Source organism: Schistocerca piceifrons, chromosome 11 (genome assembly GCF_021461385.2).
Source record: "Schistocerca piceifrons isolate TAMUIC-IGC-003096 chromosome 11, iqSchPice1.1, whole genome shotgun sequence".
NCBI lineage: Eukaryota > Metazoa > Arthropoda > Insecta > Orthoptera > Acrididae > Schistocerca > Schistocerca piceifrons.
In genome coordinates, this window is record NC_060148.1 from 32,263,128 (window position 1) to 32,289,582 (window position 26,455).

Sequence of the window (26,455 nt, forward strand, 5' to 3'; positions counted from 1 at the left end):
GTGAGATAGGCCTCTACATCCTTACATTTGTCCTCTAGCCATCCCTGCTTAGCCATTTTGCACTTCCTGTCGATCTCATTTTTGAGACGTTTGTATTCCTTTTTGCCTGTTTCACTTACTGCATTTTTATATTTTCTCCTTTCATCAATTAAATTCAATATTTCTTCTGTTACCCAAGGATTTCTACTAGCCCTAGTCTTTTTACCTACTTGATCCTCTGCTGCCTTCACTACTTCATCCCTCAAAGCTACTCATTCTTCTTCTACTGTATTTATTTCCCCCATTCCTGTCAATTGCTCCCTTATGCTCTCCCTGAATCTCTGTACAATCTCTGGTTCTTTTAGTTTATCCAGGTCCCATCTCCTTAAATTCCCACCTTTTTGCAGTTTCTTCAGTTTTAATCTACAGGTCATAACCAATAGATTGTGGTCAGAGTCCACATCTGCCCCTGGAAATGTCTTACAATTTAAAACCTGGTTCCTAAATCTCTGTCTTACCATTATATAATCTATCTGATACCTTTTAGTATCTCCAGGGTTCTTCCATGTATACAACCTTCTTTCATGATTCTTCAACCAAGTGTTAGTTATGATTATGTTATGCTCTGTGCAAAATTCGACCAGGCGGCTTCCTCTTTCATTTCTGTCCACCAATCCATATTCACCTACTACGTTTCCTTCTCTCCCTTTTCCTACACTCGAATTCCAGTCACCCATGACTATTAAATTTTCGTCTCCCTTCACAATCTGAATAATTTCTTTTATTTCATCATACATTTCTTCAATTTCTTCGTCATCTGCAGAGCTAGTTGGCATATAAACTTGTACTGCTGTAGTAGGCGTGGGCTTCGTATCTATCTTGGCCACAATAATGCGTTCACTATGCTGTTTGTAGTAGCTTACCCGCATTCCTATTTTCCTATTCATTATTAAACCTACTCCTGCATTACCCCTATTTGATTTTGTGTTTATAACCCTGTAGTCACCTGACCAGAAGTCTTGTTCCTCCTGCCACCGAACTTCACTAATTCCCACTATATCTAACTTCAACCTATCCATTTCCCTTTTTAAATTTTCTAACCTACCTGCCTGATTAAGGGATCTGATATTCCACGCTCCGATCCGTAGAACGCCAGTTTTCTTTCTCCTGATAACGACATCCTCTTGAGTAGTCCCCGCCCGGAGATCCGAATGGGGGACTATTTTACCTCCGGAATATTTTACCCAAGAGGACGCCATCATCATGTAATCATACAGTAAAGCTGCATGCCCTCGGGAAAAATTACGGCTGTAGTTTCCCCTTGCTTTCAGCCGTTCGCAGTACCAGCACAGCAAGGCCGTTTTGGTTATTGTTACAAGGCCAGATCAGTCAATCATCCAGACTGTTGCCCTTGCAACTACTGAAAAGGCTGCTGCCCCTCTTCAGGAACCACACGTTTGTCTGGCCTCTCAACAGATACCCCTCCGTTGTGGTTGCACCTACGGTACGGCTATCTGTATCGCTGAGGCACGCAAGCCTCCCCACCAACGGCAAGGTCCATGGTTCATGGGGGGGGGGGGGGGGGGTTCCTTACAGTGTTGTATGAAAATACCTGAGTTAACTTACTACACAATTACAACAAATGTTTTCCTTCATATGTGTTCTACCATCTACACGGCTAACAAACAAGAAATAGTTAAAAGATGTTTCGTCTAATATTAAATGTCACAGATTTTCTGTACAAAGATTACTTAATTGTCAATTGACGATATTGATGGTACTTTCCGCGACTTTTATCCATTTTTAAACATTGCAGCTGTAACCTGTCTGTCACCTATCTGACATCAGAAAAGGTAGTTCCTCTGCTGTCATCTGCTTGCATAAATTCTCATACGTAAAATCAGAAGAAAAACAAGCTAGCATCAGTATATGCTCTTAGCAGCCTATTCCCTACTTTAACAGTTGTTATCCTACCTCCGGTAACAAATCTCTGATGTGCATTTTTTTTTACAATCAAGCAACACATATATAGATCAATAAATAACTGCTAAAAAAACAAAATAGATACAACAAAGGTTAAATGAATGGTCATGTTCATTATAATTATCCGGGCTGCTGTGCCGTGGTCGGTTGATGAATTCTGTGTCAGTTCCCAACTTTTCGTCTCCGACTGCGGGAGACATCTTCAAGAGGGTCCGTAGCTCGATGGAAGGTCCAACACACCCACTGGCTCGCTACTGACTGCCGCTAAATTCCGTGTCCACGCGCTACCGCGCCGCGGCGTGACGTCACGTGTTTTGAAAACGTCAGTGCAATTGGCCGCTGTCCGTCGCTGTCGCCATCAACCAGTAGTGGACGGGTGGTACACATCTTGTTTAACACCGGCATCCATATACTGTTTAATTTCACGCCCTCCTCCTTTCGATTGAAATTATTAGGGTGTTTAGCGATTTCGATTGCCTCCCTGTAGAGCGTTTTGTAATATCCGCTTGTGGCCGCTAGTACTTGCGTCTCCTGGAAATGAATATTGTGGTTCCCTGGCTGGAAAGCATGCTCCGCAACAGCTAATCGTTTCGTTTCTCCTCTTCTACAATTTCCCTTGTGCTCTCCCAAACGTTTAGAAACAGTTCTTTTAGTGGTACCCACATACACATCTCCACAGCTGCATGGGATCCTATACACTCCAGCTTTTTCCAATGGTTTGCGAGCGTCCTTGGCAGGCTTAAGGTATTCCTGCATCTTCCTGGTGGGCTTGTAAATTACAGTAATATTCCGCTTCGTCAAGATACTCCCTATTCTTTCCGTTACTTTTTAACAAACAGCAGGAAAACCTTAGATTTTGCAGTAGCCTGTACGCCACTATGATTTCTGCGTGGCTGCCTCAACGCACGTTTTATTTCGGCGGACGAATATCCGTTCTTCATTAGTGCATTGTGGAGATGTTCCATCTCAGCGTCGAGCAACTCAGGTTCACAAATATTTCTAGCTCTGTGCGCTAACATCTTGATAACACCCCGCTTCTGTTGTGGGTGGTGGTTCGAATCCTGGTGCAAATAATGGTCCGTGTGCGTGGGTTTGCGGTATACTGAGTGGCCCAAACTACCATCTTCGTTTCTAAAAACAAGCACATCGAGGAAATGTAATTTGCCGTCGACCTCCTCCTCAATTGTAAACTGAATTCTTGAGTTTATACTATTCAGATGTTCGTGGAACCGGCTTAGTTCCTCCCTGCCATGTCTCCACAGCACAAACGTGTCATCCACGTATCGGAACCATACATTTGGTTTTTTGCTGGCAGTACCTAAGGCCTGTTCTTCGAATTTCTCCATAAAGAAGTTTGCAATTACGGGACTTAGGGGGGCTTCCCATAGCCACGCCATCCGTTTTGTCGGAGACAAAACGTTGGGAATTGACATAGAATTCATCAACCGACCACGGCATAACAGCCCGGATAATTATAATGGACATGATATTTCCGGCCGTGAAAGTCTACATTTTAGAAACGTATGGTGCTATACTGCTGAGTGCATGCATGAGCTTGTACGAATGTGCGTGTGCTTGCACATGTGCACTATTTATTTTTATTGTCTGGTGATGATGGATTCTGTACCATTGTGAAATTGTCCCTGGATGAATAAATAAATGACTGCCTTTTCTCTTGCTGGCAGACAGGTTTGCGGGCGTGCTTCGGGAGCAGGTGGAGATACGTGCAGAGCGTGAGCGGCAGCGCATCCGTATGATGAATGCGCACCCCTTCGACTTGGAGGCACAGCGCCTCATCGCTGAGGAGATCCGCCGGAAGAACATAGAGGCCAACCTGGAGGCAGCCATCGAGTACAACCCAGAGATCTTCGGCACCGTCACCATGCTTTATATCAACTGCCGGGTCAACGGCTACCCTGTGAAAGCTTTCATCGACTCAGGTGCGGTATGGGGTCACTCCGTGTGAACTTGCATTGTGGGGAAAGTGAGTACTGCAGGTGGCTGCACCAAAATGTAGCGTGAAAAATTTTACCGAGATAATTCAACCTACATTTTATGAATAGAAATCCATCAGCTGTCTATATATTTCAGTGTTTAGGGTTCCATATCTCAATTTTTAAAAATGGATCTGTCATAATATCACTGTATTGTCTGTTAGGACATCTTTTTCTCAGAAATGGGTAGAGGTACCTCAACAGTGTAAAAATTTAAGCTTTTAAATCAATGATATAAAAAAGATATGGCCGTGTGTCACATATTACAATACTTGCACACTCTCATCAATACCTATAGATTTTCTGCCTTTATAGGTGTTGCCCCTGGTGGCCTAGTGGTAAAGCACATGCCCGAAAACAGAGAGGTTATGGAATTGAATCTGGGACCACGTAATTTTAGGTCTTCAGTGTAATCTTGCCTTCATCTTTCAACATTGTTGGGAGTACCCAGAAACAACATGTCGTTGGGATTCCACATTAAACTTTCCCCAGGTGGATGATAGCATAGGCACACTGGAGTCGATAAAATGGCATCCAATAGAAAGACTTGCACTGGGGCATTGCACCACATGGAGTTGTTGTTTTAGTATTATTATCATCATCATCATCATCATCATCACCACCCATCATCATCATCATCTATACAGCATGAATCAGGAGGAAATGTACTTGCTTTGAGGAATGATAGTATTTTATATGGACATATGACCTGTTCCAAGTGGTTTCTGACAAAGAAAACATGTAACATATGTTGTTATTTATTTTCTGTATTTTTCAGTAGTTTGTCATTGTTTACAACATACCACAGTTGTGTAGAGGGATTTGAGATGAACAATTTGATACAGGATGCTTGCCTTCTATAAAGTCAAAACTACCAAAGATACAGTGCATGCATGTCATGTGGTATATTTAGTATTCTCTCATTCTTTTCGTGCGAACTATTAGCCCTAGAGAAAGAATGAATAGGGCCTTTTGTGTAGGAAGTCTAATGTAGTTTTATTTTGTACTGCGACACAGTTTCGCTTAAGGGCCTAGTGTTAGAGTTATTCTAGAAAAACGTACAAAACTGACATTGAAGGTGTTCTATCTCGGAAACCATTCGGATTAGGGCCATATGTCCATTTAGAGCTCAATACTATCATCCTCATAATATGTACCTTTCCTCCTGACCCACCCCGTATACATCATTAAGTTTGTACGTAACCCTCATATACACTGTATCTGGTCAATTCTCATGTTCACTCATACCATAGACAAGTGCTGTTTAGTAAGGCAGCTTACCTCATATGACAGTCCATTGCTGTTGGGTGGCATAAATACAAATAGACTTGCCACATAAAAATTAAAATTAATTTCTACAAATTTTCTAGTAATAAGCATACAGGGTCATTGTATGCCAAAGTTCCCACATGACCATCATGGATTTTAGTGCAGATTTATCTGAGTAGTCGCACATGTTCCCAGTGAACATTGGTATACTATATTTTTTCCATTTTAATACTAGCAGATATAGTCATTTGGTTGACCCCACAGCACAACTATCAACTGTGCACCCATGAGTTTTTGTCAGCTTTAAGACATTATACTTCTGGCAATATTTTCTTGAAAGAAACAAAACTAGACCATCTTGTACAACTTTTTGCACTGACTAAGGCAAAATTAAAAAAAAAAAAATTTCCTGAACGATTTGCGTATGGATATGTTTCAGCAAAATCGCGAAAAAAAAAAAAAAAAAAAAAAATCTTGAAAAATGTGAAGTTGAGCTTCTTAAGTACTTGCTGGATACACCTGAAGTCTTGCACATAATGAATTACCAATAAAGGGTCTTGGAATACAAAATTTTATTGTCTTACTGCTTTCCAATAGTTTTGAGGGCAAAGTTGATGATTTTTCTAAAAATGCCAAAAATAGCTATTTTTTCCCCACTTGTACAAAAAAAAAAAAGTTTTCTGCAAACTCTTTTAAACCTTTTTCACTTGAAATACTGTGTTGTAAACCACCTAAAAACTGTATTTAGTTTTGCAATGTGAGCATATAAGACACTAAAAAGCAGTGAGAAGGTGGAGGTGCATTAAAGATGGGGCCCATATTCCGCCGGTGCTCAAATTAAATCTGACATCTTTTAGTATGATCCATAATTTTTTAGTACTCTATGTTGAAGCTAATTTCAAAAGTCCTGATGACTAGGAAATGAGATGATTCAGAAAAATTGCAAGTGAGTAGATTGGATTTTTAAGCCCTACAAAATTCTTCTTATAAAAAATGAAATAGTATAAGGAATCCAATAAAAAGAATAGTTCACATTTTTGTGTCTCTAATGTTTGGGCTTCGGGTAATCACATTTGAAAAGTTTTTTGTTTTTTGTTGTTGTCAGTGATATCATCTGGCCGGCAGTATAGTTTTCCTCGTGACATGTTACAGCAAATGAATGAACTCTGTAAAAAAATTCAAGTAGCTTGAAGTAAAGATAAGCTTAGGATCCTGAAAGAGAACTCTTCTGGATTTGGCATGTGACACTTAATAGAAATGTGTTACCAGGTTGGAGTCCTGTGTAAAGAAACGCTTACTGGGTTTGGGAACTGCTGTTGAAGAAACTCGCCTGTGGCTGCTGTTGCACAGTTATTGAGTATGGCCCCTGTGGCTTTGAAAGGAACCAGCAGTGGTTAAGCCACCACGGACCATACTGACACATTTGTGCAATTCTTCATATGTACACTAATGTTCCACATTAACCACAAAGTATGCTATATCTTAAACCAGAATTAAACTAGGGCATCAATAGCAATAGACAATAAAAAGCCATACTAATAATTCTCTGTAACATGAATCCATTCCAAAAAAATGTGAGGAAAGCTTGCTCACGGAGGTCCAGGGTGGACTGTAATTATTGTATGGCAGCGAAGCTTGAGAGATATTTTAATACGTTCATGCACAACCAATTTACCCTTGTAAAAATAATTAGTTTGTTTTGGTCACCAGGTGCAAATCTGGAGCTGTGAGTGCAAGAGAGACGGATGGAAATGTTTCCATATGTACGATGACATGATCAACAGATGCTTGCAACTGTTTCAGTGGAATCTGGACAACATATTCCTGTACACCAGTCTTCATATCAGGTAGAGATTGAATGCGTCGCTGGCATTCTGTTGGGTAACCCCAGAGCCAGATGTCACGGATTCAGATCAGGTGATGTTACACGCCATGCAACTGGAAACCTCTGGAAATAATACATTAATGGAAGATTGCATTAAACAGATCTTTCACTGGACAAGCAACATTGAGTATTGCCCCATCTTGCATGAAAACAGTGGTTTCCACACAGTTGTGCTCTTCCAAAGCAGGAGCAGACCCCACTCCCAATAGAGCTCGCCACTCTTTGGCAGGTTCGTTCTTGGCTACTATGAGGAACCTGCCTTTGCAGCATCTTTTCCCTTCCGTGTTGCATGTCTATGCCCTTGCTGTTCTTTTTCCCCTCCCTTGGGGAACATGCCTGGGATCTTTATGGAAACGTGTTCTGCCTCTATGCCCTGTAGCAGTGAGTCTTCACAGGTTGGCACTTGGCACCCATCGAGGTGACAAGACTTCATCTTTTCTCTCCTCCCCTTTCCTCGTCATGACTCTCCTCCCCTGGAATGTTCGTGGCCTTCGATCCAACAAAGGGGACTTACGTCTGCTCTTAGAATCTCAGTATCTGCATGTTCTCTGCCTCCAGGAAACAAAATTGCATCCTCATGACCGTATTGAGTTCCTGCAATTGTTCCTGGTCTGCTTTGACCTTCTCCTGAGGACAGCCTTCCATATCATGGGGGAGTCGTGCTGCTCATTCATAGCCAACCCATCTCTGTGACTACCAAGCTTCAAGCTGTTGCAGTTCGCCTCTTCCTTCCTCACTTGGCCTTCTCCCTCCATCATTCGGTGTCACCAGGGTAGGCTTCCTCAAGCTTTATAAGAGACATTGTTAGCCATTGGCATTTGTTAAGTGGTGCCCCCGAACACTTTGTGCTCATTGCCGTCAACATTTGACAGTTTGCCATTTCCTGACTGGATGCCCTTTTTTTAGCCACTCACATTCCAATTTATGTTTACTGTCTGAGATACCTTCCATTACAGAAAACGATGCAGAGACTGTCGACTCCATTTTTCTTTTTCGCCGATTGGGATTAATGTGTAATCACTTTTAACTCCTCTGTTTTTGGCTTCATGTTCTCTGTTTCTGACAAAGTGCGTAGGACCCTTGTTGGTTTTGCACAATACAGAATAAAACACGATGTACAAGGAGGTCTCCATAATGTGTAGACGTCATGGTACACCCGCCAGGCCCTCTGGGTGTGTTCTCCTCAAAGAAGAATGGATCGTGGCTAAAGGTGTTTATGAATCCATACCACACAGTCACATATGGCGAGTGCAATGGCCCTTCGTGCACAACAAACGAGTTAAACCAAACCTCAAATTCAACAGGTCTGTATATTCACTGTACCTCAATGTGTAAGATGTGAGTTGTCCCTCCACAGAATATTGCCCAGCCACATGTTATCAACTTGGATCTCTACGAGAAACCAAAGAGCAATTTCCGAACATTGCTACGGGTCATGAGGTTTCAGTTGCTGCGCCTTCTGGATCTTGTACAGGTACCAGTTTCAGATAGACTACAAAGCTTTCCTTACTGTTGACCATGCACATTGCATGAACACTATTGGGACATGTGCTGCATGGTCAGTTACAGGAAGGGCAACCTTTTTAATAACTTTCCCTGGGTAGGACACCTTCCTTATCCAGCTGCTGCATAAAGCGCACCTGTTGTTTTTGAATTTCATTATCACAGTCTTTAAACCATTTGATGGCATCAAGCCTCTCCTCAGACCGTTCAGTTGGCAATACTTCCACAATGCAGTACTGTAATTGCTGCCGTTAACATAAAACAGTTTCACTAACAGCGTGTGGTCTCCCTTCTTGACAGCCGTGCTGTTCAATCACATTGTGGCTTGTCAAATGACAGTGTGGATGTCATACCATTATGCAGATAATGTACAGTGCCAGATTTGCACTTGGTGGTTCCTTTCCAGCATAAATCGCTTTTACATTAATCATTAGCTTATCTACCAAGTTCTGCTGGCATACGACCATTACAGCCCACACTGGACCTCCCCGAGTAGCTAAACCTGCTACCAAGATCGCTAACACTATCAGGTATGGGTGTATTGTTGATATAATTATTCAGTCTCTCATGTTTATGGTGCTACAAAATGAGTGAACACAGTTCGAACTTTTTTCCTAACGACATGCATCTATACAGTGACAGAGCTGTGAGATTGAAAAATTTCTTAAGAGACACTGGATTCGAGTACGTAATAGTTAAGAGTATTCAAACACAATGGCAGCTTTTGTGAAAGTTTCTAGAGGCAACTGGAAGATGTTTTTTGCCTTTCTACACCAACTGCAAATATTGTATCAATGTTTTACCTATGATTTAAAAACAAGTAGTTCACCTGTATTCCTCTCTATGTCCAAGGGAGGCTTACAATCAACTTACGCATTTTTTACCCAAAGAAATATCAGAGAAAGCAGGTCAAGAGTTTCAAATGATATTATGATGTAAAAAGAAGATTTTATTTGGAATATGATTTGAGAAGTGAAGCTATTGTGGAATCACCAAAAATTATTTGCCAGAAACTACAGCGGATTGATAATTTTTCAGCTTTTATTGAAGAGGATTGCATGTGGAAAGTTATATATTGTTATCATGAAATAAAGATGATTTCAGGATATAAAATGCACTGATATTTTCTTTGCATGTGTAGAACTTATTTTTTAGACATATCTTCGAAAATAAAATTGGGTTTTTCATGAGATGTGTGAAAAAGGAGTTTTTCTGAAAACATATGTAAAAGAAACAAAAAACACATTTTTTAAAAGTAGTTGACAATGAAATAGAGCAATAAATGGTATTGGATTTTAAATTTGTGTTTTATTTGTAACACTTTTTATTTACATATGACAAATAAGTGTTTTCGTTTCTGTAATTCAATAATGCTTTGGATAATATTTGTTTTTCACAAATAACGAAGAATATCTGTCTGTGTTTGTTATGTAAGAAATCTACTCAAGTGGCAGCAGGTGAACACACACCCAAAAAAGGTTACTCTTATGCAAGCATTTGGAGCCAATGGCCCCTTCTTTCGGCAGAAGGACTGAAGGGAAAGGAATATGGATAAAGGGAAAGGAACTAGGAGGTTTAGGACAACGGGTAGAGTTTGGAGAAGTCACCCAGAACCCGAGGTCTGGGGAGGCTTGATAGATGGGATGAGAAGAAAAGACTTGAACAGATGAATTACCGTATTTACTCTAATCTAAGCCGCACTCGAATCTAAGCCGCACCTGAAAAATGAGACTCGAAATCAAGGAAAAAAATTTTCCCGATTCTAAGCCGTACGTGAAATTTGAGACTCGAAATTCAAGGGGAGATAAAAGTTTTAGGCCGCACCTCCAAATCGAAACTAAGTTGGTCCATTATGATAAGAGACACAATTGAGGTCGAATGAATGACGTAAGCTTAGCAGTTAAGCTTTACCAGGTAGCCATTGCTATGCGTCAGGCGCTCCGTCCGTATTTATACGGGTACCCATCCTTCTTCACGTGCTTCGTCTGGTTTGAATTGATTGCTTATTTTTCTTTGATCTGATAAGTGCCGTTATGTGTTTACGTCACTCTAAGCTGAAAATGCATTACTGTACTGTGTCGTGCATTGTTTGTCGCATTCTGATAATGGGTGTTTACGGCCTGTAGCCGCTCGCGGCTTGGCTTGCTCTTGTGCGCGGTTACTTACACTGCTGCTTTCTTTGATAATGATCAACAAGAACCAAATAATAGACTGCATATGATGGGAGATGTTCTGAACGAGAGTTTAGCGAACATTTTTCTCCGTTTGAAAATGTTTGCAGATGCCTCTTTAGTACATTATATTCTGCACAGAAATTAGTCATCTTAGATTTAAAAATCTAGTCAATTGCCGTGCTTCATTTCTGACTGTATCACTATTAGGCATAAGAATAATACGAATATAAACATGACATGATTTGTGTATTCTTCCGTGTTTGCTGTGCTCTCGCTCTAGTTTCATAGTTTATTAGGCAGACAGGATTTAAATGAGACAGCATCAAACACGAAAGAATACATGGCAAAATGTTTATATTAATATTATTCCTATGGTGAAGAGAATACTGCATGTGATTCACAATTCATAAAAGTTCCTAGTAGCAACCATCTCTTCTCACAGGTAGGAAAAAATTCAGGACGTAAAGTTTCCCATATTGACAAACATCCCAAACAGTCTTGCCAGTCGGATTTTCGTAGTACATTGAAATGCTGCTAGAAGATGAACAATACGAAATTTCTATTTACTTCGTTGGATAATGTATGAAAGTGCAGTGGTCGAAACTCGGGGCGGAGAAAAAAGCTCGTTTTCCATCCTTTTTTTTAAAATTTATTTACTAACGAAGAGGTTTTGGTGCCAGTATTTATCTTTGTGCCTGCAAAACATGTCTGTTGTAGCGCTACATATATTCGATGGCAGGAGTTAGTTGTGGCGGCACCTACCAACATTTTTCAGAACTTCCGCTTACTTTGCACTCGATTCTAAGCCGCAGGCGGTTTTTTGGATTACAAAAACCGGAAAAAAAGTGCGGCTTAGATTCGAGTAAATACGGTAAAACATCATGCCTGGTGAGGCAGTTTTACTGCACAAAAAGTGAAAATATAGTAAGTGTTAAACTTTTTTCCTTTCATGATTTTATTTGGGGGTGGGGGGAGGGGCAAATTAATTTAGTGATGAAGGAAGGTGGGGGGGGGGGGGGGATTGTGGATAGAGGCCAATTCTTGACAACAGTAAGCGTATTCTAGTGGATGCAAGTGGCAATAGCCATATTTACTCGAATCTAAGCCGCACCTGAAAAATGAGACTTGAAATCAAGGGAAAAAAATTCCCGAATCTAACCGCACCTGAAATAATTTGAGACTCGAAATTCAAGGGGAGAGAAAAGTTTTAGGCCGCACCTCCAAATCAAAACAAAGTTGGGCCATTGTAATATGAGACACAATTTAGCTCGAATGAATGACGATACAGCTACAGTAGTTTGGTTCGAGTCTTAAGCTTAACAGTTAAGCTTTACCAGGTAGCCATTGTTATGCGTCAGGCGCTCCGTCTGTGTTTATGCGGGTACCCTTCCTTTTTCACGTGCTTCATCTGGTTTGAATTGATTGCTTATTTTTCTTTGGTCTGATAAGTGCCATTCTCTTTGTTATAGGTGTTTACGTCACTCTAAGCTAAAAATGTATTACTATACTGTGTCATGCATTGCTTGTTGCATTCTGTGTTTACGGCCTGTTGCAGCTCGCGGCATGTCTGGCTTTTGTGCGCACTACCGTGGCTTACAATTAAAAAAAAAGAGGAATTGTCTCATAAGGGAAACAATGGCAAGAGACTGCTATTTGTTGTTACTTACACTGCTGCTTTCTTTGATAATGACCAACAAGAACAAAATAATATACTGCGTATGATAGAAGATTTTCTGAATGAGAGTTTAGCGAAAATTTTTCTCCGTTTGAAAATCTTTGCAGATACCTCTTTAGTACATTACATTCTGCACAGAAATCAGTCATCTTAGATTTAAAAACCTAGTCAATTGCTGTGTTTCATTTATCACTGTATCACTATTAGGGATAAGAATAATACGAATATAGACATGATATGTATATTCTTCCGCATTTGCTATTGTCTTAGTCTAGTTTTGTAGTTTATTTGGCAGACCGGATTTAAATGAGATAGCAGCAAACACGAAAGAATACATGGCAAAATGTTTATATTAGTATTATTCTTATGGTGAAGAGAATACTGCATGTGATTCACAATTCATGAAAGTTCCTACTAGCAATCATCTCTTCTCGCAAGTGGGAAAAAATTCAGAACATAGAGTTGGCCATACTGACAAAAATCGCGAACAGTCTTGCCAGACGGATTTTCGTAGTACATTGAAGTGCTGCTACATTCAAAGATGAACAATACAGAATTTGTGCTTACTTCGTTGGATAATGTATGAAAATGCAGTGGTCGAAACTCGGGGAGGAGAAAAAAAGGCTCATCTTCCACCCTTTTTTTTTTTAAATTTATTTGCTGATGCAGATGTTTTGGCGCCAGTATTTATCTTTGTGCCTGCAAAGCGTGCCTGTATATTGCTACATATATTCGACGGTAGAAGTTAGTTGTGGCGGCACCTACCAACATTTTTCAGAACTTCCGCTAACTTTGCACTCGATTCTAAGCCGCACGCAGTTTTTTGGATAACAAAAACAGGAAAAAAAAGGGCGGCTAAGATTCGAGTAAATAAGGTATGCAGGGGTGAAGAGGCTTGCACAGGATAGGGGTGCGTGAAGAGCTGCATTGAACCAGTCTTCTCACTGAAGAGCACAGTTGTTTTATTCAGCATAAGTATTTATATCTTCCATCTCCCCTTTCGCCTGTCCCCTCTCTTAATTTTGTTCTCGCTTCCCGAGCACGGGGTCCCAGGTTCGATTCCTGGAGAGGTCAGGGATTTTCACCTGCCTCGAGATGACTGGGTGTTTGTGTTGTCCTCATCATTTCGTCATCATCATCACGAAAGTGGCGAGATTGGGCTGAGCAAAGGTTCATAATTTGTACGGGCGCTGATAATCGCACAGCGAAGCACCCCATAAACCAATCATCATCATCATCATCATCATCATCATCATCTCTCTATTCATTTAACGGGTTCTCAATATCTGTGACACCATGAACCAAAGCATGCCAATTTCTTCTTTTCTGCAGTTTCCCTCATAGGCTCTCCAGGTTGGAACACATTACTTCTGCGATGCCATCGTTCCATCTCAACCTCTGACATCCTCTTCTAGTGCTTTCAGTCTTCCCCAGCATTATTGTTTTATCCATTGAAATATGTCTACTCATGAGGTGTCCAAAGTAGGTCAGCTTTTGTTTTGGCACCAGACCTTCCAGGAAGCACTCTGGTTTTATTTGCTGTAATATTGACCTATTCATTCTATTTGCATTCCATGGGACTCTAATAAGTTTCCTCCAACACCACAATTTGAAGGAGTTTATTCTTCGCCATTCCACCTTTCTAATTGTCCAGGTCTCACACCTGTACATCACAGCTGTAAAAACCATAGCCCTTACAGTACTGATCTTTGTTGCCAAAGTTATATATCTACTCCTTAAAACCTTGTCAAAGTTTGACATTGCATTTCTGCTCAGCAGCAGGCATCTCCTGATTTTGTGCCTGCAGTCACCATCAGCACAAATCTGGGAACCGAGATAATTGAATGTAGACACTACCTCTATTGTTTGTCCTCCTACATGCCATGAAATGACAGATGTAGTTACCGTAGTTTTTGTTTTCTTAACATTCAGCCTAACACCAGCTTTTTCACTTTCTTATTACACCTTCAGCAAGAGTGTCTTTAACTCTTCTTCACTTTCTGCCAACAGTATAGTATCATCTGTGTCTCTTAAGGTTGTTTATATTTATCCCAGCTACTTTAATTCCAGTTTCTTCTTCATCTAGCCTGGCATTCCTCTGCATACAGATTGAACAAGTAAGGTGATAATAGGCAGCCTTACCGAACCCCTTTCTGAATCATGAACCATTTATTTGTTCCACACACACTTCTCACTGTGGCTTCTTGGTAGAGTATAAAATCCGTATGAGATGAATGAGGTGATCTGGTACTCCCATATTTTTTAGTACCTCCTGTAATTTATTGTGATCGACACAGTCAATGTCTCTGGCATAATGAATAAAGTAGAGATAATTCTCTTGCTTTTTCCATAATCCACTGAATGTTGGCAATTTGATCTCTGGTTCCTCTTCCTTTACGAAATCCAGCTTGTTCTTCCAGTAGTCCTCGCTCTAGATACTGGCGAAGTCTATTTTGTAAGATTTCCAGCATGATTTGATAGCGTGTGAGATAAGTGCAGTAGTTCAGTGATCTGAGCATTCTGTAGAAATTCCCTTCCTTGGGAGGCAGATTGAATGCAGCACTTTAATTGCATCCTTTCCAGTGACTTTGAACAATTCTGCTGGAATTCCATCATGTCCACTAGTTTTATTTTTATCCATATTTTCATGAGCCCATTTGACTTCACTCTTCAGAATATCGGCTCTATTTCTAAAATAACACTGACTTCATCATCGTCAGCAGTGTCAGTAATTTATACATCACACGTGGGTAATTCAAATTTTTCTTTCATTTTTAAGTAAACTGTGATTCACATGACTGTGTGGTACAGCATCTGCATTATTAAACAGCTAACACAGTGCATGGTACAGGGTCCCAGTCACAGGTTGTCTATTTAGTAGCTTTCATCAACAATAGTTATTTGATTTTCAATCTTTTGTGTAATTATTGACAGAATTTAAAAATATATAATATTTTTGTAGCTCCTCATTAGTAGGTAATATTTTATGATAAAGTTTAGTCATTAAACTGCGTGTTTGTCTTAAGGCAGCATAACTGAAGGCACACAAATACCCAGACTATATTTATTCATACTGTATTTTAGGATGAGAGCACTTAGCAACTACAGACAAACTTCACATATAATTTCAAAACTTCATGAAACGTTTTCTTGTTGACCCCCTCATTCCCCCCCTCCCCTACCCCTCAACAAACACACACACACACACACACACACACACACACACACACACACACACACACACACACAAAATATGAAAGGAAATAAGTTTATCGCTTACTACACTATCACTTTTTCTGCAGTAAAATTGCCTCACCATGCATAACTTCATTCTCAACACATTTTGCAGATAGTGTTCATTTACCATCTAGTCTAGGTCGTGTGACTAGGGCCTCCCGTCGGGCAGACTGTTCGCCTGGTGCAAGTCTTTCGATTTGATGCCACTCCGGCGACTTGGGCGTCGATGGGGATGAAATTATGATGCTTAGGACAACACGACATCCAGTCCCTGAGCGGAGAAAATCTCCGACCCAGCCAGGAATCGAACCTGGACCCTTAGGATTGACAGTCTGTCACGCTGACCACTCAGCTACCGGGGGCGGACATTTACCATCTTAGTTATATCTTTATCTGACACCTAGTTCAGGTCAGATGACATCATAAACATTCTCGTGTGTGAAAAACTAGCTTTTACTTAAAACGGGGCACAAATTACGCAGATTATATTCACCCAGTGTTTGATAATTATAGCAGTTTTGAACTTTATCAAAACGTGGAAATGGAATAATGGCAATATTATGAGAAGGGTGGATTGCTACTCACCATATGGTGAGTAAACTTCTGTAAACTTATCTAAACTTTTTCCCTTTTACATGCTTAACATCAAATACTTAATGCCGTAATTCATTTCTAAAGTAATCAGACATTTGAAATTGCTTTGTACATCAAAGTCAGATTATTTAATTAATGGTGTTTGACTGGTGTTAATGTAATGGCCGTACATAGTGTTTGTCAGACATTAAAAATGTATGGTATATGTACAAAATACACTGCGGTGACAAATGTCATTGGATAGCGATATGTACATCTACAGTTAGTGGTAGTATCGCATACACGGTATAAAAGGACAGTGCATTGACTGAGCTGCCATTTATACTCAAATGCAAGTGTGGCGGAGACCCCACTCAGCCGTACACCCAGGTTGTCAACAAGGTACTGTGCAGTCTGGTGGTGGCTCGGTCCGGCACACAGTTCTAATCTGCCAGGAAGTTTCATATCAGTGCACACTCTGCTGCAGAGTGAAAATCTCATTCTGGAAACATCCCCCAGGCATTGGCTAAGCCATGTGTCCGCAATATCCTTTCTTTCAGGACTGCTAGGTTCACAGGAGAGCTTCTGTGAGGATTGGAAGGTAGGAGACAAGGTACTGGCGGAATTAAAGCTGTTAGGACGGGGCATGAGTTGTGCATGGGTAGCTCAGTTGGTAGAGCACTTGCCCGCGAAAGGCAAAGGTCCCGAGTTTGAGTCTCGGTCCGGCACACAGTTTTAATCTGCCAGGAAGTTTCATATCAGTGCACACTCTGCTGCAGAGTGAAAATCTCATTCTGGAAACTTCCCTAGGCATTGGCTAAGCCATGTCTTCGCAATATCCTTTCTTTCAGGAGTGCTAGTTCTACAAGGTTCGCAGGAGAGCTTCTGTAAAGTTCGGAAGGTAGGAGATGAGGTACTGGCAGAAGTAAAGCTGTGAGGACGGGGCGTGAGTCGTGCTTCGGTAGCTCAGATGGTAGAGCACTTGTCCGTGAAAGGCAAAGGTCCCAAGTTTGAGTCTTGGACCTGCACACAGTTTTAATCTGCCAGGAAGTTTCAAGAAATATTACTTCTACCTGACTGCTTTGATCCAAAGAAAACTGTTATTTGTGTTTCGCATGAGCAGTGTTTTTGGGATCCGTGCTGGTTGTCATAGAGGATGTCATTATTAGCCAGCCGGTGTGGCCGTGCGGTTCTAGGCGCTTCAGTCTGGAACCGCATGACCGCTACGGTCGCAGGTTCGAATTCTGCCACGGGCATGGATGTGTGTGAAGTCCTTAGGTTAGTTAGGTTTAAGTAATGACTGATGACCATAGATGTCCCATAGTGCTCAGAGCCATTTGAACCATTTCTTGTCATTATTATGTTTGAGCTCAAAATATGTATGTAGGTGTAGTCAGCTTGAACTTCTGTTTCTAATGCCTGTAATCCTCACTGTGTTTCTTCCCCACATGAAAATTGTTTGTGCAGTGGGACAGTTACCTCATATGTCATGAGAGAGTGGAAGAAAGCATAGTATGAAAATAGAATGTAACTGATACGTGCTGATACGTGTTCTAATCTGTGTAGTGACTGAATCATCCATGATAATTTAGTGCTCAAGATCTGTGTGAGTGCCTCATACTTCAGTTTTGATTCCAGAAGTATAATGGGTCATTGTATATCCTACTCTCTCTGTATTGTTATTGGAAAGAAGTTGGAAGACGTATTTTAGTAAATTTATAATCAGCATTTTAGCCAGAGAATGTTTGGCAGTAGTCCATTATTTTATGTTTCAATTGTACGTTGTCATTCTTTTATTGTCTTTGACATTGCTCTTTCACTCTCTCAAATTTCGAAGAAAAAATTGTTTATGGGTCTTCTGACAGTGATTTCTCGCTGCCGTGCCAACAGGTGCACAGACAACGATAATGTCAGCGGCGTGCGCAGAGCGTTGCAACATAATGCGGCTGGTGGACACGCGCTGGGCTGGCGTCGCCAAGGGCGTAGGAGTGCAGCGGATAATCGGCCGCATCCACATGGTGAGTCCGGGTCTGCCAGGCAGTGGGGAAGTCGTCAGACACTGTGCGCTCTAGGTAAAGAGCAAAAAATTCTCTTTTAAAAAATGTAGTTACCTTTTTAGGTCGAGGTACTTTGCTTGGCCCTTTTTAATGGTAGACCTCTCCCCTGAGCTGCGGATCAGGAAGATCTGCTAAAAACCGAAATAAATATTCCCTTTGTCAGAAAAGTTCCAGGACAAGTCTTATTATTTCTGAATTTGCAATACTAAAAAGGAAGACGACGGCCTTGCCGCAGTGGATACACCGGTTCCCGTGAGATCACCAAAGTTAAGCACTGTCGGGCTTGACCGGTACTTGGATGGGTGACCATCCAGCCGCCATGCGCTGTTGCCATTTTTCGGGGTGCACTCAGCCTCGTGATGCCAATTGAGAAGCTACTCGACCGAATACTAGCGGCTTCGGTCAAGAATACCGTCATAACGACCGGGAGAGCGGTGTGCTGACCCCACACCCCTCCCATCCGCATCCTCCTACGAGGATGACACGGCGGTCGGATGGTCCCGGTAGGCCACTCTTGGCCTGAAGACGGAGTGCTAAATACTAAAAAGGAACAAGGAATTCTTATGTTATCTGGTACCTGCGCGCCCTCGAAATGACCTTAGTCGTGTTTCTGTTCAAACTCACTTGATGGCAGGGCTGTGCTTAGCAAAACACTCTTTGGGTTCTTGGCACAATAGTCACAGTGACACAGTGGATGCTGATTGTGAGCAAAGAGTGAACATTAAGTTCTGCATCGGGCTCGGGAAAACCCTTAGTGAAATATGGGCAATGATTCAGCAAGCATATGAGGGTGAGGCACTTTTAAGAAGTTGTGTTTTTGAGTGGCACAAAAGATCTTGTGAAGGCAGAGATTCAGTGCGAGGCGATCCCAGAACTGGTCACCTGTCTCCAGTGCAAATGTGGAGCATGGAAGGCAGTTATTGCAAGAAGACTGTCATGTAACTGTGCGTGCAGTATCAAAAGAACTTAATTTGAATTGTGATGTGTGTCACAACATTTAATGCTAAGATTTAGGGAAGTGGAAACTTAATGCAAAACTTGTCCCTCACACACTAATAGACAAACAGAAAGAGAAAAGACGAAGACTTTCCGCTGAACTGCTGGAGAGAGCCAGATGTGATCCCACATTTCTGTCAAAGACTATTGCTGGGGATGAAAGTTCATGCTACCAATATGACCCTCACGCGAAGTGGTGGATTTCTGGATCACCAGCCTTGAAGAAAGTCATATGACAACCATTAAGAACAAAGACAATCTTGATCACATTCTTTGATAGTAAAGGATTGGTTCACCATGAGTATGCTCCTCCAGGTCAAGAAATAAACCAAACTTCTTACATTGAATTCTTGAAACTTTTGGAACGGGCAATACGACATTGCCGCCCTGATATGTGGCTTTCTCAGGACCGTTTCTTACTGTGTGACAATGCAAGACTCCATATTGCTTTGTGTCTTACCAAGTACCTGGGCAGATATTCTGTTACTACCATGCCACACCCAACATATTTGCCCGACCTCTCGCCTTGCAATTTTTTTCTTGTTTTTGGGGGTGAAAAGTTGACTGAAAGGAAAGCTAAATCAAGATATCACAGATATCCATCAGGCTATGACAAATGAGCTCACAAGCATCACAGCTAAAAATTTCTCTGCTTGCTTCTGAGATGTCCAAAAACATTGGCATCTGTATGTAAATAGCCATGGGGGCTATTCTGGTGGGATCTACAATCATTACTTGGTACGTGCGGTTTTCGGTTTTCTATTCAAAAAAAAAAAAAAAAAGAAAAGAAAAAGAAAACACCACCTTGCCAGCCGGGGTGGCTGAGCGGTTCTGGAACCGCGCGACCGCCACGGTCGCAGGTTCGAATCCTGCCTCGGGCATGGATCTGTGTGATGTCCTTAGGTTAGTTAGGTTTAAGTAGTTTAAGTTCTAGGGGACTGATGGCCTCAGAAGTTAAGTCCCATAGTGCACAGAGCCATTAAAAAACTTGTCCTGGAACTTTTCTGACAAAGGGAGTAATTCCAGCCAGAAATTTGATTAATCATGGAAATAATAATGCAAAATTGTTCATCCCCAGGAGAAATTCCACACATACTGTGTTGACAGTGACGCCAGTTCGATAAGTGAGAGAGTTGACAAGTTTCTTCAAGTACACCATATCAGTCAGAATTGGTAGCAAGAGCTTGTGAGTTACAGACTTGTTGATAAAACTATAAATCCTGGTGGTACTTGGAATAGTCACTAATTAGTGACACAGAAGCTCAGAAAAATGTCTTCTGTGGCCATAAAAACAATTAAAGTGAATCTTGCTTTCACATACCACAAAATTTGATTCAGGAAACTTGCAATCTCAACTTTGAGATATCAGGGGAAATCTTCTGATGAAACAGGTGTGAGCTTGGTACAGTGGTCACCTCCATGGAAACAGAACCTATCTTGTCACAGAAGACTTTTTTGTTATCCAGTTGCACCTTCTGCGAGAATAGAAAATGTGACACTGCTGTGTTCCAGGAGATGGATTGGCTTCTTTGTCGTCCTTACTCCTAGTGTGTGATCTTCCTTGTCAAGGCGTGTGGACATGGCAGGTAATGCATACAGTATGATCCAACTGTTTATGGTCCTAATGACATAAACCATAAAGAATTGAAACTAGGTACCACGAACTGAGAAAGTGATGGTCTGAAATGAATATTTCAGGCTGTAAGTGGTCTTGAATTGGCATTGCGTGGGAGGTACACATTTGTATACTGCTTATATTTGATAACAAACAACTGTCCTGGTGGAACTGCATTGTTTAGGGTTGGTGACTGGTTGTTGAAAATAGAGCATTACTAGAGATCTGAAAATTAGCATCTAGTTTCGGGAAAATTAGCACCTATTTATGGCAAAATTAGCATATATACTGGGCAATATTAGCATCTACTTTTGTAAATAATTAGACATATAAATTTAAAAGTTTATCACACTCCATACATGATTGAAATTGTTCACAAAAAGAAAATACATTAAAATTAAAAATAACAAATTAAAAAAGCACTGATTGTAGAAAAAAGTATTAGCAGTAGTAGTAGTAGTAGAGTGAAATAATAAAATAATACAGTGAAATCCCTATTTTATATTTTCATGTGGCCCAGACTTAACAAATGCAAAGTTGAGGAAAATGTTAAAACCCCCAAAATGTCAGCAAAAGCACATGTTATTGACAGATATGATTAAAAATTGCAATCCTCTCCAGTACTTTGTATAAAATCTGTTTAAGTGAAGGAAATTAAATGTACAGTACAATTTTTATCCAATAATTTGTGGTAATGAATGTCATCAGTTCTTAAAAAACCACAATTGTGATACAGCAAGTATTGTTGTTGTTGTGGTCTTCAGTCCAGGGACTGGTTTGATGCAGCTCTCCATGCTACTCTATCCTGTGCAAGCTTCTTCATCTCCCAGTACTTACTGCAACCTACATCCTTCCGAATCTGCTTAGTGTATTCATCTCTTGGTCTCCCTCTACAATTTTTACCCTCCATGCTGCCCTACAATACTAAATTGGTGATCTCTTGATGTCTCAGAACATGTCCAACCAACCGATCCCTTCTTCTAGTCAAGTTGTGCCACAAACTCCTCTTCTCCCCAATTCTATTCAACACCACCTCATTAGTTATGTGATCTACCCATCTAATCTTCAGTATTCTTCTGTAGCACCACATTTCGAAAGCTTCTATTCTCTTCTTGTCTAAACTATTTATCGTCCATGTTTCACTTCCATACATGGCTACACTCCATACAAATACTTTCAGAAACGACTTCCTGACACTTAAATCTGTACTCGATGTTAACAAATTTCTCTACTTCAGAAACGCTTTCCTTGCCATTGCCAGTCTACGTTTTATATCCTCTCTGCTTCGGCGATCGTGAGTTAGTTTGCTCCCCAAATAGCAAAACTCCTTTACTACTTTTAAGTGTCTCATTTCCTAATCTAATTCCTGCAGCATCACCCTATTTGATTCGACTACATTCCATTATCCTCGTTTTGCTTTTGTTGATGCTCATCTTATATCCTCCTCTCAAGAAACTCAGCACTACAGCAAGTAAAAACTCGTCAAAAAATTGGAAGTGGTATGTGGGTAAAAGGTAATAGAGCATGTTTTCCTATTCATTCAAAACATGTTTTTGAGAGATCATCCTTTGTGTTCACCCAGAAAAAAAAGCAAAAATTGATGGACATGTTTAATTGAACCTAAAACATCACAGCAGCTAAGTGGTTAAATCGGGAGCATATTTTGACATACTTTGTCACCATTGCTGTTATTGTTTAATGCTTTCCCTATGTGCTGCACTTCATATGCTCACCACCGTTAAAGTGTTATTTTAGGCTTGATGAGAGAAACGGAGATTTGATAAAATGAGTTTGCTTCCCCAATGGATGTTACATGCTTATTAGAAGTAGGCTTAGTGAATTTCTGTGTATTGTGTAAAATGTAAATTTGACAGAAAGCTCAGGTGCTACAGTTTCGCTTCATGCCCTCTATCACTGCTGCCAGTGTTCACGAACTACAGTGTGTCGTGCAGTGTATATACATGAGTAGTGTATGTAATTGTTGCAGCTGTATCATGTCTGATTTGAACACAAAAATCTTTAAAATGTGCTATCGCAAAACCCTTGCTCTGTTTCCACGAAACGTGTCTGTCATAGGTCATCATCTGCACCAGAAAATACTTTCACCCCTACCTGCACTCCTGTCGCTGAAAGGCCACTCACCCTGTCCACACATCCTGTACGTGTGCTGATTTTACGTGGCTTGGTGTGGTGGCTCCGCTGGCTGTTGGGTGACTTAGCAAGTCACCAGCCAATAAGTGTTCACTAGGTGGAAATGGGCAACCTTTCCTCAACTATGCCCGAGCATATTCTTTGAGACTCAGTGTTTGAATTTAAGAGGTTGATGACTGATATTGTTGCGGAATACAGGACATCAGAAATATCTGAAAAAGATGAGACTGAGATATAGGTGGCACAAGAAAAGGTTGCGGCTGGACCCCTTTGTCACATATCGGGTTGGTCTGGAACAATTCGTGTCGAGTGTCTTGTTTCCCCATTTCTGCTGCAACCTAGCAGTAGTTGTATCATAATTGTACAGTGAAATTAAATGTTGCAAGTCACGATGACAACATCGATTGTGGATCACGTGCATTTCCTCTCTCAAATCTCCCCTCTCCACAACGGCCTTAAATATTCCCTTAATTCTGCCACTACCCTTGATGCGAACCATCTGCCTTTTGGACCACTTATAACTTGTTCAGTTACATCAAATTTCAATAGGAAGAAAATGGGACAAAGTCAAGCGAGACGATGAGCAAGAACTTAGAATCGAGGTAAACCTTACTAGGAAGAAATGTAAAAATGTGGAATTTTTGCGTTGATCTGGATATGTGCGTGTGTGCGCAAGTGTATACTTGTCCTTTTTTTCCCCCTAAGGTAAGTCTTTCCGCTTCCAGGATTGGAGTGACTCCTTACCCTCTCCCTTAAAACCCACATCCTTTTGTCTTTCCCTCTTTCCTGATGAAGCAACCTTGGGTTGCGAAAGCTTGAAATTTGCTTGCTGAGCATGGTGTTGTCATAAATAAGGTAGTTCAGGCCCAATCTGTACAAGTATCTTAATGCAACCGTAGTTCAGAACCCCCGACCTAAAACTGTTGCATTTAAGTACCCCCAATTTTGCAAAATTCCAGCTTTAGTTAGAAGAAAAGTGTACGCATTTCTTTGTTCTGATATGCTATGTCCATGGGCGAGTCCTAGAGTGCCGTACATGGCATTTATCTTATATAGACAGCTCAACTGCCCATTTTTTGACGGCACCAGAGTGTAACTTAAGAATGCACTAATACGTCACTGCATAAATGCATCGGTGAGCTTTTTATTTTGCAAAAACGTTCATACACACATTCTCTTTCCAAATTGGGCTTCCCCAGACCTTTTATGATACCAATAACTGACTATTTGAAAAGTGGAAATGAGAAACTTTCTAAGTGCCAAATCAGACAGTTGCCAGAAGAATTAAAAAATAATGTATCTCTGTTTGTTCGTAACTGATTTGTATAAAAAAAACTGAGAAGGTAGTCTGATGCCACAGAATTATGCTGGTGAAATGAAATGATCGTATGGCATTGTTGACCGGAAGGCCCTACGTGGGGAAGTTCGGCCGCCGTATTGCAAGTCCTTTTTAGTTGACGCCACTTCGGCGACTTGTGAGTCAATGATGATGAACACACAACACCCAGTCATCACGAGGCAGAGAAAATCTCTGACCCCGCCGGGAATCAAACCCGGGACGCCATGTGCGGGAAGCGAGAACGCTGCCACAAGACCACGAGCTGCAGACTATGCTGGTGACCACATCACCACAAAAAATAGTGAGACAAATTAGAAAGTAAACACTTCATTAAGAAAGTTCAAAGTGCCATGCCAGGAAACTGACTAGTTCTCATCAATGAGAGAGTTTATACAAGTTAGAAAGAAGAAAGTAGCAACAAGCCACTGCCAATAATGCTATTTATTTGCACAGACGATGCTGTTGCTAATTTCAAGCTGACAGGTTCATTTTCAGATTGCTGTTCATGTTTATATAACATTTGCTGTGGTGTACATTAGATGCTTTGCTGTTTACAATCATAGTTGTTGTTGTTTCGATTAGTTGTTGGCTGTTATTTTTCTGCAACAACTAATTTAAACAACAAAAGATGTAAAATAAACTTGAACCTGTCAGTTTGAATATCTATGTAAATGAACAGCATTATTAGCAGCAGCTAGTTGCCATTTTCTTCTTTGTGAGAATCAATGCTTATTTTGTATGCAACTATGATCTCAAAAATGTCAATTTTCCACAACATAGCAGGAAGATACTTATTGTTTAAAGTGCCATTAATTCTGAGGCACTAGGTTTTTTTTTTTTTTTTTTTTTTTTTTTTCTGCAACATTAGGTTTTTCACTAGTAGAACGATAGTCCACAGAAAACTTGTGTGATATCTTTTAAATTTTGGAGCTCCAGAGTGAAATGCAGCTTGGCACAAACGGCATACACCATCTACTAACACACTTTTGAAATAATTTATCCATTGTTTGGATCTGGATGAAGCATAGGGACGTGCAACAGTGCTAAGAACTCAATAGTACTGAAAACTTGTTTTGTGAAAAAATGACACAGCTCCCTCTCTTCTCTTGGTTGGAAAAGAAAACTGTTTCAAAGTGTCATTAATGAAATAAAGTAATTTTTCCTCTGAAAATCATTTATTTTGTAAATTCACATTTCTGAATCTTGAGGAAGAATTCATATCCATATTCGCATTTATCACAAATATCAATTTTTTTGGGTCCCTAAGCATTACTCAGTACAGGAACCTGAGGACAAGTTTAATATACAGTATACTATAATGCAGTGCCAAAAACTCCAAATGACTGCATATGGAGAAAAGTTTCGCAAAAGTTGTGCTAACTTCAGGATACTTATATTGTCAATAGAAACTTATGAGGAACTTGGTCGTTCAAGGAACAGAGAATTGGCCACTGATCTTGACAAAAAATTCTTTGCACAGCAGAATTTGAGTATATAGGGTTTGACAGTGTGGAAGGAAAATATGTCAGTAAGCCACAATCTCCTTGCCCATGGGATACTGCCTTGGAAGAATACAGTATATATGCATATTTTAACATATACAAGACCATACTGAACCTATAACTGTCAGAACATAGCTCGAAAGAAAGAAAAACCAACATTTATAGCATCTGAACATAAAGGTTGAAACCCCATAATTGGTTTCGAGCAGTCCTCCAGAAGAAAGAGCGCTCACATTGTAGTCTACTCAGGATGCATTTTATGCTCTGTCACGGATTTGAGCTGCTTTGGCCATTTTGTGCAATGCTCTTGACATATGAGTCATGCCTGTCATCTGCAATGGTAGAAATGTCACACAAATGTTAATGGGTCCCTCGTATGCTTATTATTATAATCAATGTGTCAACATAATGACTGCCTGATAGTGAATATTATCATATTGTCGATACTTGAAATATTTATGTCAGCCAAAATATTCTCTGTATCACCAGTGCATATTGAGCACTTGAGGGTGGTGTTCAGATT

The 26,455-nt window shown here is 40.6% G+C and overlaps 1 protein-coding gene across 1 annotated transcript in view; it reads left to right on the plus strand.

Annotated features, from left to right (window-relative positions):
- LOC124720387 (protein DDI1 homolog 2) overlaps positions 1-26,455 on the plus strand; it is a 157,731-nt gene that overhangs the window by 46,982 nt on the left and 84,294 nt on the right. The window contains exons 3-4 of the mRNA XM_047245722.1: positions 3,648-3,902; positions 18,163-18,290. Coding sequence (XP_047101678.1) covers positions 3,648-3,902; positions 18,163-18,290 — 383 coding nt within the window. The remainder of the gene's footprint in view (positions 1-3,647; positions 3,903-18,162; positions 18,291-26,455) is intronic.